Below are 16,447 nucleotides of genomic sequence, written 5' to 3'. Positions count from 1 at the left end.
CGTACTGCCTGGATGCTTCCCCTCCTTGAGCGGCCAGAGGGCATGCGTGTGAGGGGAGATGGGCATGCCGGGTACGTCCATGGGTGTCCCTGTGTCAGGCTGTGGAGGTGGGTGCTGGGGGGGCAGCCGGTGGGCAGGTGGCTGCACACATTGCTGGGGACAGGCACTGAGTGTGTACAAAGGCATGCAGGGACATGTGTGTCCGTGTGGGCTATGTGCAGGCCTTTGGGGTGTGAGCATGGCCTCCGGGGTTGTAGGGGTGTGGACCCTCGGCCGCAGCACCCCTGGCTAAGCACTGCCTGTGGCTGGCTGGGGTGGGCTGGTGCTTCCCGGGACAGCACCCAGGGACTGAAGAGGGTGCACAGGGCCCCACAGACACCGCTGACTCTGATCTCAGCACCGCCTTACTGGGTTGCCAGAGCAGATCTGCAAGCAGCAAGAGGGTAGGTATATATGTCTGTGTGTGTGTGTGCATGTCCATGCATGTGTGTTACACAGCCAGGCAAAACCAGGTGGTGCTGGGCTGCCCTGCCAGCACAGCTTTCTCTGGGCTTTTCTCCCTGTGGGGCTGCTGATGTCCCACTCCCTGCACTGCGCTCTGTGTGAGATGGCAGCAGCTAAGCATGGCAGGATTTCACTCTGGAGCAGGACTTGTCCTTGCAGGCTCTGGTTGCACAGCCAGGCACCAGCTGGGGATGCAGAGCCACCAGATGTGTCCGGAGGACCACCCCCCCCCTTGCAGGACTGCTTGTAAGACCCCAAGAGCTTCCCCCCTCCCGTACTCTGTGTGTCCCTGTATTTGGTGGTACAGGTGGTTTTCCTTGCTGTCGTGCCTGCCGGCCCCTCTGCTGCATCCCTGAAGCGGAGCCATGGCCTCTCTCCCCACCCTGCTTGGCGGAGCTGGCGGCCGCTGTGCGCGGGGCAAGATGGGACAGGACGGCGTTGCAGGAAGTTACAGCTGCAAAACAGCCGCCTCCGGAGAGGAGCCTCTTCCTGGGACAGGGATGGAAAGAGGCAGCTGAGCAGCACCAGGCTCTCCTCCACGGGCCCTACGGGCTCAGCGTCTGGCAGCACGAGCACAGGGAACCGTAGGCTCAGCCTCCCTGGCAAGGAGTCCTGTTGGAGGTAACCCCATGGCTTTAGGCGCGGCCGTCGCTCTCGCCTTGCTCGGCACCAGCCTTGCCATTGCCCTGCACTCCAGGGTCCCTGCACTGCCAGGACCTCGGCCGCTGTGTCCCTCCAGACAGGGAAGCAGGGAGGCGGGAGGCCCCGGTGACCAGAGAGCAAGGGCATGCACGCACCGGGGGTCCCTGAAGGGGGACTGTAGCAGGTGGGTGGCGCCGGGCCCTCCGCTCGGTGGCGTGCCCTGGGTGGCAGAGGGTGCCAGGAAAGGGCCGGGAGACGGGCACGGGACGCATCGGGGTTCGCTTGTTGCAAAGGCCTTGAGGCCAGCACACCCAGCTTCAAGGTCAGCTCCGCTGCCCCCACCCCCATGCCTCAGTTTCTCCATCTGGGTAACGTGACAAGGGACTGCAAAAAGCCTGGGCTGTGGGAGGTGTGAGCAAGCCGTCACCCTGCTCGTCCTGCCCTGGGGGAGGTCAAACGCGCGCGAGATTTGCACGCTGCCCCTTCATATCCGCTGGGGTTTGCTTACACCCTCCCCCCCCGCACCCCGTGCCTCAGTTTCTCAGGACGTTGCGGGCTGTGAGCGCAACCCGTGCTGCTGAAGGATCACCAGCACCAGCACAGCCGGTTCTGCCAGACAGGACTATATCGGGGCAGGTAAGGCTGGGCATGGCTCTGCTCCGCCACATCCCTGGCAGCAGAGCTGCCAGCCCTGCCCTGCTCTGCCCCACAGAGCTGAGCCCATGCAGGACAGCTGCCTGAGCACCCCGGAGCTGCTGAGCCCCTCGTCCACCCCTGGAGACGGGCGCTTTGCCTGGGAAAAAAATCACCCCGTGCCGGGCTGGACCCAGTGCAGCCATGAGGGACCAGCTGAGCCCCCACAGCCCCCTGCCAGCCTGTGCCCCGGCTACTGCTGGTTGCAGCCTCCCCCGACTGCTTTAAATGAGAGGAGACTGTGCTCAGCATCCCTGCGTGCTGCAGCCGCCTCGGCGGGGCAGGCCCGGGGAGAGGGCTCGGCGGCTGCCAAGGACACGGCAAGGGCTGCGCGCCGGGGCACAGCACCTCTCCAGCAGGGCCAGCCACCACAGGGCAGCTCCGGGACACTGCTGGAGTGGGGGAAGCCACCATGTATGTGGATATGGGATCACCTTTATTTTCTGCCCTTCCTAAGCCCCTCCCTGCTGTCTCCTCTCTCCCAGCCCCAGCCCCTGGTTTTACAGGATTTCATGGCAGTTTGGGGAGGGCGGTTGGTTTCTTCTAATGTAAAGTCCTAAAAAAAAGGCCTCAAGTCTGGGAGGAGGAAGCCTGCCCTCTCCCCAGCACTTTTGTTCTCTCGGTTATGACATTTGTTATAGCTGTACTGTTACAGCCAAGTCTAGGCTAGTGACTTGGCTGCTGACAGGGAGGAGATCATCCCCTGCCCCTGGTGCCCCCAGTGAATTAGGTCGTTGGTCCCAACTGAGGCCCTGGGGGCTGGGATTAGGGGGCAGGCAGGTTTGCCTGGCAGGGTGAGTACCTCCTCCTCCGGGCTCTGCTTTGCTGCCCTCTTGGCTGCAACCCAGCCGAGGTGATGCCCAGGTTGGTCTGTGAAGGGTGCTGGGTGGGGAGTCTGGGGCAGGATGTGCTTCTGCCAGCTCAGCTTTGGTACAGACGACCTGCCACCCAGCCCACTGCTGCTCCCCATGGCTGGTGGGTTTGCGGAGTCAGATGTGGGAGTGGGTCATTCCTGATCCAGGCATCCCTGAGCTGGGGTCAGGGTAGGTACAGCTTCAGGCTGCAAAGCTGGGCTGGGGCAGGGAACTGGCAGGCTAAGGTACCCAGCCTGCCCATGAGCTGTGCCCTCTCTTTCAGGCAGAGGATGTCGTGGGCCATGCAATGCCAGAGCTACCTGCCCTGGGGCAGCTGGACGCAGCTGCGTCGATCCCTGTCAGGGAGCAGGGGGACCCGGAGTGTGTATCTGTGTGCTGCTTCAGTGCCAGGTGAGCTGGGCTCTGTGCCTGTGGGACTGCGACCCTGAATCTGTCCTGCCCCAGGGAACCCCTGTTCCTGGTAGACATCTCTCCCCAGCTGCACAGTGGAGCCTGTGCAGTCTGTGGGTCACCCCAGCAAGACGTGAAGCCAGTAAGCTTTGTGGTGTTAGCTCTGCTGGGCTGGAGAAGGCTATCCCTGACCCTGTGTGTTCTTTCCCCCCCCCAGGTGCTGCAGGCAGCTACTTCCTCAGGAAGGTCCCTCGCACAAGTGACATCTCTCTCCCCAGGTACAGTGCCACACAGCTGGGGCCTGGCACGTTCTGCCCTGTGGCTGTTCGCCACGGGACCTGGGTGGCTGAGCTGGCTGCCTTGGGACCATCAGTGCTCTGTGGGCAGAGACACTGCTTTGCCTCCACCTAGAAAACAACCCAGACCCAACTCCCTGCCTGCTCTGAATTCAGCCCAAATTCTCTGCCTCGCCACGGGTTTGCTGGGGATGTATAGTGCATGGCTTGCTGACCTGCCTTCAAGTTCTCAGCTGGGCCCTTGCACTGGCCCTGTGCTCTCCCTTAGTGCAGGGGAAGGAAGGGGTGAGCTGGCTCTACTCAGCACTTCCCATGGCACTCACTTGTGATCTGCCTACCCTGCCCCAGGCAGGGCTTAGAGTTGCTGGCCCCTGCCCTCCTCATGACACTCTCCTTCTTCTTGCAGGGGCTGTGTTCGCTACCAGGGAGGGTCCCAGGAGCACTCTGTCCAGCCCAGCTCCTCTCGCCACAGCCAGTCCCAGCTGAGGAACGTGGCCTCTTCTGGTAAGCTTGCAGTCCTGCACTGAACAGGGTGGAGGGTCCTACACAGGGGGCTGGGGACAGCTGCTGTCCTGGGGAGTGTGTGGGTTAGCAAGAACGGGGTTCTGTCCTCCTCTCTGCAGCCAGCTCACTGCAGTAGCTTGGAGCAGGCAACTTCCCCAGCCCCCGGCCAGTGAGAAGCCCTTGTATTATCAAGCACCTTCCTCTTCTCAGATGCCATCAAGAAACACAAGAAGAGCCTGTCTGCATGGTTCAGCCACCAGCCAAATGAAGAGAGGCAGTTCGGCCCTTCCTTCTCACTGGATGCAGTCCACGTGGACCCAGTGATCCGGGAGAGCTCCCTGGAAGAGATCCTGAAGCCCTCGCCTGACCTAACCATCCAGAACCAGCTCCAGCAGCCCTGCAGCCAAGTTATCAGCCTCCAGAACCTTTTCGATGTGGATGCCTGTGGGCGGCAGGTGAAGAATGTGGTGCTGTATGGCACCGTGGGCACAGGGAAGAGCACCCTCATCAAGAAGATGGTGGTGGACTGGTGCCACGGTCGCCTACCCCGCTTTGAGTTGGTCATCCCCTTCTCCTGCGAGGACCTGTCCCATAGTCATGCCCCCATCTCCCTGCGGCGCCTCATAACCAAGAAGTACCAGCACCTCCGGGATGTGGTGCCGATGCTAGGCGCTTCCAACCTCAAGGTTCTTTTCATCCTCAATGGCCTGGAGCGCCTCAACTTGGACTTCCGGCTGGCTGGCACAGAGCTGTGCTGTGACCCCAATGAGCCTGTGCCTCCCTCTGCCATCGTGGTCAACCTGCTGCGAAAATACCTCCTGCCAGAGGTCAGTGTCTCCCTCCAGATCCTTTATGCTGGAGAAAGGCTGGGGGTGAGCCCTGGGGCCTTGCAGGCATGGCCACTGTGCTAATTGCTTGTAGTTCAGCTTGACTGTAAGCGAACAGGCAGCCTCCATTCCTGGAGGGACTCGCCAAGGTGGCCTCATGTCACTGTTACTGGTTTGTCTCTGTGGGATCTTTGGGGAGGCCTGGTAAGGCAAAGAAGGCAGTCTGCTGGACTGTGGTCTTCCAGACTTGATATACGTCTAGCAGGGGATGGGGAAAGCTCTTCTGTCCCCTCTGCCTGAGCCAGATTCGAACCAACACCCTTTGGGCAGCAGCTTCTTGAACCCCAGCCGCTGGGTGGTGTGATCCTTGTGCACCTATATGTGGGTTATGCACTTGGGACCCTGCTGAGCTTAAATTAAAGCCACAAAGGGAGGACCTCCAAACTCACCCAGCCCTCTGCTTCCAGGCCAGCATCATCGTCACCACACGCCCATCAGCGGTGCGCCGGATCCCTGGCAAGTATGTGGGCCGCTATGCCGAGATCTGTGGCTTCTCCGACACTAACCTGCAGAAGCTGTACTTCCAGATGCGTCTCAGCCAGCCTGGCTGCAGTGGAGAGAACAGTGCAGGTAGCAGCTCAGGTGAGCAGGAAAACCTGGTGGAGATGTTGTCAAGGAACTTGGAGCGCCACAACCAAATAGCTGCTGCCTGCTTCTTGCCCTCTTACTGCTGGCTGGTGTGCACCACGCTGCACTTCCTCTACTTCACCAGGACAGTGCCTCCCAGCCAGACCCTGACTGGCATCTACACCAGCTTCCTGAGGCTCAACTTCAGTGGGGAGGTGCTGGACAGCACCGACCCCACCAACATCTCCATGATGAAGTACGTGGCCAAGACGGTGGGCAAGCTGGCCTACGAAGGGGTGATGTCCCGCAAGACCTGCTTCGCAGAGGATGACCTGCAGCAGTGCTTTGAGGTGGAGATGAAGACTGAAAGTGAGCTCAACCTCCTGGACGTCTTCCGCAGTGACGTCTTCCGCTTCTTCCTCACTCCGTGTGTGCAGCCAGGAAAAGAGCACACCTTTGTCTTCACCATCCCTGCTATGCAGGAGTACCTGGCAGCCCTGTATGTGGTGCTGGGTGAGAAGAAGACCCTGGCACAGAGAGTGGGGAAGGAGCTGTCAGAGGTCATTGGGAAGGTGAGTGAAGATGTTGCTGTCGTTCTGAATATCATCTCCAAGGTGCTGCCCTTGCGCTTCCTGCCAGTGCTCTTCAATCTGCTCAAAATCTTCCCTCGCTACTTCTCCCGGCTGAGTGGTAAGGACCGGGATGCTATTGCCCACACCATGGCAGAGGAGCTGTTCAAAGAGGAGGACTACTACAATGATGATGTCTTGGACCAGATCAATTCCAGCATCCTGGGTGTGGAGGGCCCCATGCGCCACCCTGATGAAGCCCCTGATGATGAGGTCTTTGAGCTCTTCCCCATCTTCATGGGTGGGATACTGTCCCGCCGTAACCGCGCCATCCTTGAGCAGCTGGGCTGCTCCATCAAGAACCTGGCAGCCTTTGAGATCGCCAAGGCCATGAAGAAGACGGTCATCAGGAACAGCCGCAAGGGCCTGCCCCCCTCCGAGCTGATGGACTACCTCTTCTTCCTGCATGAGTTCCAGAACGAGCGCTTCACAGCTGAGGCCATCCGCTCCCTCCGGACTGTCAACCTCTCATCCGTCAAGATGACCCCTCTCAAGTGCTCTGTCCTGGCGTCTGTCATGGGCACCACGTGCCACGAGGTGGAGGAGCTGAACCTGACCTCCTGCAACCTTGACACCAGCAGCTTGAGGATCCTCTTCCCTGTCCTGCTGCGATGCAAAGCTCTCCAGTGAGTACCACCTTCTTCTGCCCTTGGGCAGTGCTCAAAAATCGGGCTCTCCCTCACCTCTGCCCATCACAGGGATACACTAGGAGCCCAAGCATGGCAAAAGTAGGGGAGGATATGCGTGCCCTTGTTTATCCTCAGTGCCGACCTAGGGGACTACAGCTTCCAACATGCAACACTCCTTGAGCAGCCTTGCTAGGGCACTGCATGCTGGGATTTGCAGTCCCAACACACCCTCCTGTAGGACTCTTTGGGCAGCTTTCTGCATCTGGTACCGCAGGCTGGGCTGCCAGCTCCCCTGGCAGACCCAGGTCCTTCCCATTGCTTGGTCCCTCGGAGCCACCCAGCATCCCTCTGCTATTCCTAACCCTGGGCAGGAGATACACAACCAAAGGTGGGAGTCTGGTCTGCACAAAGGGATGGGTTCCGCTCCCTCCATTTGTGGAACTGCAGTCTTCCTGTCGCCCAGGGGGTGGCGAGCCGTGCTCAGCAGAGATGGACTCGGCTGTGCAGCGGGGCTGTGCAGCACTTCCTTCCTCCAGATGCTCAGGAGGGCTTGGTGGGGTCCTAATCCCTCCTCAGACCTTCACGCACCCCCTGCGGACCCTGCACCCCCTTCCCCTCCCTCGCTCCTGCTGGCACTGCCTCTTCTGGCTGATGCCACCCAAGCTCTGGTGTGGTTTCACCGTGCTCCCTTTTGGAGAGGAAGCCTTGCACGGCCTTGTCTGGGGAGCCCAGGTAGGATCTTGATGGGGAGGGCCAGGGAAATGGAGAGAGCAGGGTTGCCAGCCCCACAGGTAACAGCGGTTTCAGTCCTGCCACCCCCATGTCTTGCTCTGCATCAGTCTGCAGCTCAACAGCCTGGGCTCTGATGCCTGCAAGGAAATCCGCGACCTGCTCCTGCATGACAAGTGCGTGGTGAGCAACCTGCGGTGAGTACTGTCTCTGTCCTTGCATGAAACTGTCTCTGCTGCCCACCGGGTGCCCTGGCCCTGGGCTCCCTGCCCAGCCTTGGCATTGCCCTGAGCTCCTGTGTCCACAGGCTGGCAAATAACCCCCTGGGCAAGCAGGGGGCACAATACCTGGCCGAGGCACTGGCAGGCAACCGCTCGCTGACCCATTTGTCCCTGCTGCACACCGCGCTGGGGGACCAAGGTGTCGAGGTCATTGCTCAGCACCTGGCCGCAAACCAGCACCTCCAGGAGCTCAACCTGGGCTACAACTCCTTGACGGACACAGCAGCCCTGCGTGTGGTGGAGGTGGCCAAAAAGCACGCAACACTGGACAAAGTGCAGTGAGTTCTCTCTGCCCCCTCTCTTCTCTCTTGCAGGCAATGCCTCCAACCCAGTGTCCCTCCCCGTGGCAGTGAGCGGGGAGCCTCCCTCTGCCTCTGCGCCCTGCCTCCCAGCCCTCACAGTGTCTTCCGCTCCTTTTCTTTCACCCTGCAGTCTGTACTTCAACGACATCAGTGAGGACGGCAAGCAGGTACTTCACAGCCTGCGCATGGACCGGGACGGCGTCAGAGCGCTGGTCTTCCTAACAGCAGGCACCGATGTCTCCGACTACTGGTCCAACATCCTGAATGTGGTGCAGAGGAACCTGCCTTTCTGGGACCGCGAGCGGGTTCAGCAGCACCTTGCCCTCATCCTGCAGGATCTGGAGAGCAGCCGGAGACAGACTGCCAACCCCTGGAGGAAAGCCAAGTTCCTACGAGTCGAGAGTGAGGTCAAGAAGATGCTGGGGAAACTGCAGCATGGGACCCTCTAACCCGCTGTCCATCCACCCGGCCAGGAAGGGAGCAGTGCTGCTGGGGAGGAAACACTGGAGTGTGGCCCAGCAGCACATCCCCTGCAGCCTTATCCACGTGGAGATGCCTAGTGGTTGGGTGCTACCAAGGCTATCAAAGGTGCTGGGTATGTGGGGCTCAGCCCTCATCTGCGGGCAAGGCTGAATTGTGGGAGAACGGTACAGAAACCAGGCCAGGAGCAAATGGAACTTGTTCTTCTGGGCTTGTAGAGACCCAGCCCCTGCACCCCGGCCACTGCTGACCTGGCCACGAGCCACAGCAGTGGCAGAGGGGCAGGACTCAGGCTTGCTTGTGAAACCTTTGGTAGCATTAAAGTGCACCGTTTTGTTTCCACTGAAGCACACTAGTGCCAAGACTCGGTCTCTTCTCCAGGCCTTTCCTGGGGGAGGAATGCGGAGGTACTGGTGCAACCATTCTTCCAGCAGTTGGAGTGGAGGGCTCTGGCCCTTCCCCATCTCATGGGGCTAGGATGGGGCAGCCCACTTCTGCTCCAGCCCATGCTGAACCAGTTGGTCTTCCCCACCGTGGGCGACCCTTGGGGGCAGCTGGAAGCTGGGACACCAGGATCTGTTCCCAAGCTGGGTGTCCCAAGGTGCTGGTCCCTGCTCCCAGCTCTGCTGGGTGAGGGCTAGCAGTGCCCCAGGGCTGGGAGGGCAGGGGAGACATCAGGCCTGTTTAACCATTAAACCTGGGGCGTCTTGGAAGAGGCGGGGACGCTGGCTTCCCTGCCACTTCACCCTGTACCTTGCTCCCTCTCACATTCCCTACAGCCATGAAGCAAACAAAAGGTATGTGCCGGGATAGTGGGGCTTTGTCCTGCAGAGACCCTTCCCCACAAGACACGCGTGTCTCCAGGTCCTGCTTCCACACAGAGCAAGGCAACATCAGAGCCCAGGCAGGCCGTGGAAAGGAGCTAGAGGCATCCAGGAAAATGCAGATGGACATTGTGGGAGCGCTTGGCAGGAATCTCCCCTCCTTGGGTTTGGGGGTCCTTCTGCTGGAAAAAGTGGGGAGGGGTTTTATGGGGAGGTACGCAGGGAAAGGCCTCTGTCTCCATCTCCTGGCTCCAGCCAGCTCTCTGGGGCCCTGATGACCCTTCCCATCCCGCACTCAAAAGCCCTGTAAACCCTCAGGACTGACCTCCATCTGCATACTGCCGCCTGGCCCTACTTTGCCGCCGGTGCTGCAGGACCCCGCTGGGCTGGGCAGTGGGTGTGCATTGGACAAAAGCAGCAGGTGTCCTGCTGCTTTGAAATGCAAAAGGACACTAGAGGTGGGGCCAAGGGCCAAGCTCTGCCTGGGCACAGGCTGTAGCCGGGGGGCTGCGTGGACTTGGCAAACCTACCTCACCTGGCGTGGCATGCTCAGCCTGCGAATGGACAAGCCCTGAGTGCTCGAGAGCATGGGGTCTGCTCCCGGCCAGCCACCTCCTGCACTGACCTCTCCTCTCCCTCTGCAGGGCTCGAGGGTGACAAGAAGTCCATCATGTAAGTGCTGAGCTCTCCCTGGCTGGGGGCTTCCTGGGGCTCATGGCCCCACAAGAGGGCTGTGCCGGGGCACAGCCTCAGCTGAAGTGGTATGGGCCACGGCTGCCAATCCCAGCTGCCTGCCCCAGGAGGGTCTTCCCTGAGTTGTTAACTCAGGAGAGATGTGGGGGACAGTCCAATAGGGAGATCCTCTTGTGGCTTTCCCCAAGGAAGAGGGAGGCACTGGAGCTGTGGCTCCGGCTGGCCCTTTCTGGGAGGAATGGGGCTCCCCATGGCAGGGCCAGGGAGGGCGGGGGGAAGGCCATGCTGCTGCACTAACGTGGCCTCTCCTGCCCTTTATCATTTCAGAAAATTTGAATTTAACCCCAAAGATGGGATCGACAACCCTGCCTTGTCGCTGACTGAGGATACGGGTAAATACCCTTATCTCCCCAGGGCATCCCTATGTCAGCACGGGGTTCTGGCAGCTGGGCATCATTGGGGTCCTGGACTCTCTCAGCTGTGGGGAGGTGAACACGTAAGGCAGCGGGGATGGGGAGACCCTAGCCCAGGGTGGGGTAGAGAAATTGTGTTAGGATCCCTGCAGGACCCTGCTCACGGGCTGTGCCCCCACACAGATGGCAAGGGCGTGGGGGAGCCCCGCTTCTACCTCCTGAGCAAGGGCAGCACAGAGACTTTCGGCTTCTGCCTCCACGAGGAGCTGGGCTGCCAGGGCCACGTCATCCGGCAGGTCGAGCTGGGGGGTCTGGCCCAGCGCAGGGGGCTGCAGGATGGGGACCGGCTCCTCCAGGTTAACGGCCACTTTGTGGATCACATGGACCACCGCAGGGTAAGCTGGAAGCACTCTGGGGCTGTGGGAATACCCAGGTCCTCCCTGGCCAGGGGCACAGAGGGTGCCGGACCCCACTGCCCCCCCGGGCCCTGATCCTGCAGGCTGTGGTTGGAGGGGCACCCTGCACAGGGTTCACAGCCTGGGTCCTTCCAGGTGGTGCAGAAGATCAAGGCCAGTGGCAACCAGGTCCTACTGGCGGTGCTGGACAGCAACTCCTACGAAGCAGCCAAAGCCCTGGGCAGGGACCTGTCACAGATGCTGCCAGCTGACATCCGCCCACGCCTCTGCCACATCACGCGGGACAAAAGCGGTTTTGGCTTCAGTGTGTCGGGTCCAGAAGGTAAGGCAGCCAACATGCCTGTGCCGTGAGCCTCCCCGATGCAGCGTCCCTCTCGCCCCGGACTGCCTCTTCTCCTCCCTGCAGGCATAAAGGGCACCTTCCAGCTGTCAGTGAGGCAGGGTGGGCCAGCGGAGAAAGCAGGGGTGCCACCAGGCTCCTGGCTCCTGGAGGTGAATGGGGCCAGCGTGAGGAGCTACTCACACGCGCAGCTCACCAGAAAGGTACGTGCTCCCGGCATGGCTGGGTGGGGGATCAGGGGTGGCAACATCGCTGAGCACCCTGCATTTCCCATCCAGCTTAAGCAGAGCAGCAGCAAGGTGACGCTGCTGGTGGCGTCCAGTGCTGTGGAGGAGTTTTACCGCCTGCGAGGTCTGCGGATCACAGCTGCATTGGCAGATACCTCCTGGCTCCCCTTCAAGGTCCGGGAGCTGCACATGGTGAAGGGTCCAGCTGGTTATGGATTTCTGCTCAAGGAGGATGACTGCAGCTCAGGGGCCACAGGTGAGGGGGCTGAGGGAAGCAATCTCTACCTGAGCAAGGCATGTCTGAGGGTCAGGAATAACTGCAAGCCCTGTGCCCGCAGCAGAACCCTGTCCCCATCTGCACTTGGGGGTCAGCAGTGCCAGTTCTCCTCTGGCTGAATGCCTCTGTGAGCATCTCCCCACCCTCCCTCTGTCCCGCTGTGGCAGGCCAGTTCCTGTGGGACGTGGATGCAGGGCTGCCGGCTGAGCAGGCAGGGATGAAGGAAGGGGACCGTCTCCTGGCTGTGAATGGTGAGAGCATTGAGGGTCTGGACCACCAGCAGACGGTGCTCAGGATCCGCGCCCATGATGACCAGGTGACGCTGCTGGTCATCGACCCTGCTGGCGATGAGTTCTATCAGTCAGTAAGTTTTGGGGACCCAGTGTGGTCCCGCCCTGGCTGGGGAGCCCAGGGGTGCTGTGAAGCTGGATGGTGGGATGGGTGTCTTGCCCCCAGGCCTGCACAATGAGGTCCTCCCCAGGGGACCTGGCTTGCCATGGAGTGCTAGAAGCCGTACGGCTATCCCTCTTCTGCTCTTTCAGATCGGGCTGTCCCCTCTGCTGTTCTTTGAGGACAGTGACCCTGCCTCAGGCTCCTGCATGCCCTCCTTGCCCTCTCCCAGTGGCTCCCCTGGACTCTGTCACATTGAGGTGGGACCAAAGGGACCTGGCTCCTGGCTGGTGGCTACTAGCAGCAGTATAGGGTTCACACAGGTAACCCCTCTTGCCAGGCCTTTGTGGCAGTGCTGCTCACAGCCTGGCACTTCTCTGAGTCCTGGCACCCTCCTGCCCTGCCTGTCCTAATATTTCCCTGGCACCTGTGAGGCTGGCAGGAGGGGGCTGCCTGGTCCCCTGGCCACAGGGGCCAGGCAGAAAGACCTCTTCAACCTGCCCATGGGGCAAGGGTGGAATGTGGTGGGGTGGGTGGATGTGTGCTGCCCACAATGCCCCCACTGTGTCCCCGCAGAGCCCATGCCAGGAGGAGCAGAGGAGGCTGCACCAGGCGTTCTAGCAGCCCAGGAGCACTCTGCCACCAGCCAGGCTCTGCCCCCACAGCACCTTGACCCAGGCCATGTCCAGCCCATCGGTGCCCCCCGCCTGGCTCCCCGGAGAGGGCACGGCCATCGCACACACACCCCACAGCATCACACCTCCCAGAGACATCTTCACTGACCGAGGCTGACTCCAAGCTTTTATTAACTGAGGTGGTGACTTCTTGTAACCTGAAGACAGACCTGTGTCTTTGCCTGTGCAGCTGCCTCCAGGGTTATCCAGGGACATTGCGCTGAAGCCCTTGCCCACCTCCAGGCTCCGGGAGCTCCCAGGAGAGCTGAGGCATTGCCCTCCACACCATGACCCAGGGGACTGGGGAGCCTGAGGCTTGGCTCAGCCCAGGGCTGGTCTTCGGGCCACTGTGTGAAGGGGAAAGGAGCAGTGGAGGCCAATGGGGCACTGGAGGAACCCCCCACCTTTCAGCCTGTTGGCTGAGGTCTGCCCCTGCATGGACATCTCTCTTGTGCTCCTCCTCTCACCCTCCCTGTGAACCTGTGGGCAGTGAGTGTCTGCCACCCATCACAGCACTGTTCCTGCGTCATCCATTTGGGGTGTGATTAAAGGACAAATCCACACTGCTGTTCGTGTGAGTAATGTTATGGAGAGGACTGTGACTCAGCACTGCGTCTCAGGGCCAGACAGGACTCATCTTCTCTTACCTAGCCCGGGGCAGCTGAGGTGTTGGGCAGTGGATGTGGGAAGCTCCCCAAATGTGCAGATAGGGAGGTAGGGCCTGAGATCCTGTCTGGTCCCGGAAGCCCCAGGGTGCTATAACTCCAGGGGGTTGAGGCCAAACTCCTGTATGCACTCCTTGTGCTCCATGGCAATGGTCATTCCTACCTCTTCCCAGTGCTGGCTGGCCTCTGCCATCTTGGCCAGCACAAGGTCCAGACTACCCTGGTGGGAAAGAGGATGGTGAGGAGGGGGTACCATGCTACCGGGGGAGCCACCCACAGCCACATCTATGGAGGCCACTCACGTGGAGGTTCTTCTCGTACTCCCTTTCCATGGCATCAAGCCTGCTCTGCAGCTGGGCGATGGTCCTGTACCTCTCTGCTGGTGCCTGGATGGCAGTCTCCTGGGTCTGCGGGCTCTCCCTGAGCCCAGTGGCTGTAGGGTGTGGGGACAGAGGCAGGGGACACTGAGCACGTGGGCACAGGAGCCTGGCACTGCACGACCAGTGTACAGGAGGGTGCAGGCAGTGTGTGGCACAGCCCCTGCCCAATCCCCTTCATCCCCAGGGTGGTAGAAGGCTCTGGGACAGGGGTGGGATCACAGCATCCCCTTTGCAGTCAGCATCTCCCAAGGTCAGGGATGCGGTGGGAACAGGGTTAGGCTTTGCCTTCGGCTGCTGCCATCCTGACGGCACAGGGTGAATGACTCCCATCTCCCCTGACTTCCCCCAACTGCACTTTGCTGCCCTGGAGTGAACCCCATCCCCATGCACCAGCAAGGGGCAGGCATGTCAGGGGGCCATGCTGAGCTGCTCCTGCAGGCTCTTCACCTTCTCCTCCAAGTGCTGGCTGTGGGCTGCTGGCTGCTTCTGCAGCTCTTGGTATTGCCGGGTTGTTTGTGGGAGCCAGAGAAGGGAGAAGGGGACAAATGTGGTCACTATAGGAGAGACAAGCAGGTGGTCCCTGTGCTGGGATCACAGCAGGGGCTCCAGCAAGGGCTGACAGGAGAGTTCCCCTTGCAGGGTGACGCATCAGAAGCAGCTGTGCGTGCACTCTCTCCCCGCCTGGCAGGGCTGTGATAAAGCTGGAGGGGGGGCAGGAGGGAGCCCTGGAGGGAAAGTTTTACCTCTCTGTTGAGCGTGGGAGAGTGAAAATGAGCACGGAGTTTTGCATGTGGCAAAGACCGCAAACCTCTGGCTGAGGTTTTACCTCTGCTAAAATCAGTCTGTTCTTAAGCACTAACGGAAATGGCAAGGCAATGACTTTTGCAGGCAGGGAAGCCTCTGCCTCTGTGGTCTCTTCTGCCTGTGCTAAGTACAGGTATCTGGGGTGCAACGAGTCCATGTCCAGAGCCTTTGCATGGGAGGGAGCTGGGCTAGCCAACAACAGGGTGATTTGGGGCTGAGCAAGAGGAAGGCCAAAGGGAGAGGTGGGGTAAGCTTGTCTGGCTTCCCCCAGCAGCACCAAGGTGTGGGGTCCCTGCATCTGTTCCACTGCCCCCTCCCACCTCTGCCCTCACCTTCATGAATGTCTCGCTTGTCTTCCCGTGCTTGCTCCAGCACCTTCTCCAGGTCCTACAGCCTCCACTTGAGCCTTTCATTGACAGCTTTTGCCTGCCAGGTCATGTCCCTCCAGGGAACTGTGAGCCAGAGACGCAGAGGACTGCCATGGGGACAACGTGCTTCCTGACAGGTGACCCACACCATGACCCTGGCCAGAGCACAGGCAGTCAAAGGGCACCATCCAACCCATACTGGGTGGCTATTCCCTGCCCAGTACCTCCTCAGTACCTTGGCCCAGCAGTGACTTATTCCTAGCCTTTCTCTGCTCCCAAAGCCAGGGGGATGTGGACACCTCCTCAGCCCATGCCTGGCCCCAAGCCCTGCCTGAACCAGAGTGAATCTCATAGCAAGAAACCTTCCCTTTGCTTTAGCCCAGCACCATGCTAGGGAAGCATTTCCAGGGGGATGCCCCACTGCAGCATCCCTACCACCTCCCATCTGCTTTCATCATTGCTCCTCTCTTTCTCTGCCACCTCTGCAGCATTGCTGGCCTCTGTAAGCAGCTGCTGCATTGCACACCAGGGACTCTTGGGACAGCACAGGCAGCCCCTGGGGCTGGAGCCCACACGCAAGGGAGGCCATGTGCCATCCTCTGGCATGACTTGCTGCTGGGAAGGGCTAGTTCCTAGGAAGTACATGCAGGGTAGCGGGCATCCCTTGCTTGACCCAGCCCCTGGCTCCTCCTGACCTTACCCAGGTGCTCTTTTTGCATGCCAACCTCCAGCGCTGTTTTCCCGTGCTTCTCTTCAGCTTGGCTTTCCGCAGCCAGAGGGAAGAAGGAAGAGAGAGTCAAGAGCAGCTCTTTAAAGGGGCTTGGCCAAGGGACACCAAGGGCTGTAAATGGCCCAGGGGAAGCGTGCCTTGGGATGTTTGCCCTAGGAAAATTTGGCTGGGTCACACCTCCAGCTCAAACACCGGCACCAGGGCAGTGTTTGTGCAGACACCTGTCAGACACAGAGTCAAGGTGTAGCCGGTTTTACCTGAAGGAGCTGCCCTGGAGAGATGCGCACTCATTTGGTACTGAGGGCTGGGATTTTGCAGTGAAGATGGGGCAGTAGCCATGGTGCATAAAGGCTTGGAGACCCCTTCCAAAACCCCACCCCAGATGCTTTTCCAGCCCAGTACATGCTCGCGCTTTCAGACACATGTAAGAGAGGCTGGGGCCTGACAGAGCCACTCTCTTTGACCTCCACCCGGATCCTGCTGGGCTGGAGGGTGCAGTGGGGTGCACGGTGCTTTGGGCAGGGCACTGGACCCCTCTGTCTCCTGTATCTCATCAGGCATAACTGTGCTGCTGCCCTGGCACAGGGTGAGCCAGGCTGGGGGATATGCAAGAGCCGCAGCCAGCTGTCCTATGGGGCCGCAATGCAAGTCTTCATCCCAGTGCTCCCAGCTCCTGCTTCCAGGAGTCCCCACTGGCGCTGGGAAGCAGCAAGGGAGAGACATGAGAGGCACATTCCTGCTGTCTGGAGGGACACGAGGCCCCAGACTTACCTCCTATGTGTCTCTTCTGCTGTTGCCTCACTCCTTTTCTCCCTTTCCCTTTGCTCTTTGGAGGCAT

General features: G+C 60.3%; 3 protein-coding genes across 5 annotated transcripts; 2 read left to right on the top strand and 1 right to left on the bottom strand.

Annotated features, from left to right (window-relative positions):
* Positions 1-425: 425 nt before the first annotated feature.
* Positions 426-8,755, top strand: NLRX1 (NLR family member X1). Of its 3 annotated transcripts, XM_075035073.1 has the most exons (11): positions 426-443; positions 649-750; positions 863-1,125; positions 2,977-3,104; positions 3,322-3,382; positions 3,807-3,904; positions 4,115-4,731; positions 5,199-6,613; positions 7,456-7,542; positions 7,653-7,904; positions 8,059-8,755. In XM_075035073.1, the coding sequence occupies exons 4-11, from the start codon at positions 2,984-2,986 to the stop codon at positions 8,375-8,377; spliced, it is 2,970 nt and encodes a 989-aa protein (XP_074891174.1). In that variant the 5' UTR covers positions 426-443; positions 649-750; positions 863-1,125; positions 2,977-2,983; the 3' UTR covers positions 8,378-8,755. The 3 variants fall into 3 exon arrangements, with proteins under 3 accessions (XP_074891174.1, XP_074891172.1, XP_074891173.1); XM_075035071.1 differs by lacking the exons at positions 426-443; positions 649-750 and adding an exon at positions 1,684-1,782 and having other exon boundaries at positions 983-1,125; XM_075035072.1 differs by lacking the exons at positions 426-443; positions 649-750 and having other exon boundaries at positions 995-1,125.
* Positions 8,420-13,219, top strand: NHERF4 (NHERF family PDZ scaffold protein 4). Its single transcript, XM_075035074.1, has 10 exons — positions 8,420-8,523; positions 9,877-9,904; positions 10,253-10,317; positions 10,522-10,733; positions 10,890-11,076; positions 11,161-11,297; positions 11,373-11,577; positions 11,766-11,962; positions 12,141-12,311; positions 12,565-13,219. The coding sequence occupies exons 1-10, from the start codon at positions 8,481-8,483 to the stop codon at positions 12,607-12,609; spliced, it is 1,290 nt and encodes a 429-aa protein (XP_074891175.1). The 5' UTR covers positions 8,420-8,480; the 3' UTR covers positions 12,610-13,219.
* A 199-nt stretch (positions 13,220-13,418) lies between these two features.
* Positions 13,419-16,447, bottom strand: DRC12 (dynein regulatory complex subunit 12 homolog). Its single transcript, XM_075036678.1, is given in 5 exon segments — positions 13,419-13,547; positions 13,630-13,760; positions 14,130-14,222; positions 14,844-14,963; positions 16,381-16,447. Coding segments are annotated over 5 exon segments (540 nt in total).

This window comes from Buteo buteo, chromosome 9 (genome assembly GCF_964188355.1).
Source record: "Buteo buteo chromosome 9, bButBut1.hap1.1, whole genome shotgun sequence".
Classification (NCBI taxonomy): domain Eukaryota; kingdom Metazoa; phylum Chordata; class Aves; order Accipitriformes; family Accipitridae; genus Buteo; species Buteo buteo.
The sequence above is the reverse complement of the archived record's forward strand: the minus strand, read 5'-3'. Positions and strand labels throughout refer to the sequence as shown.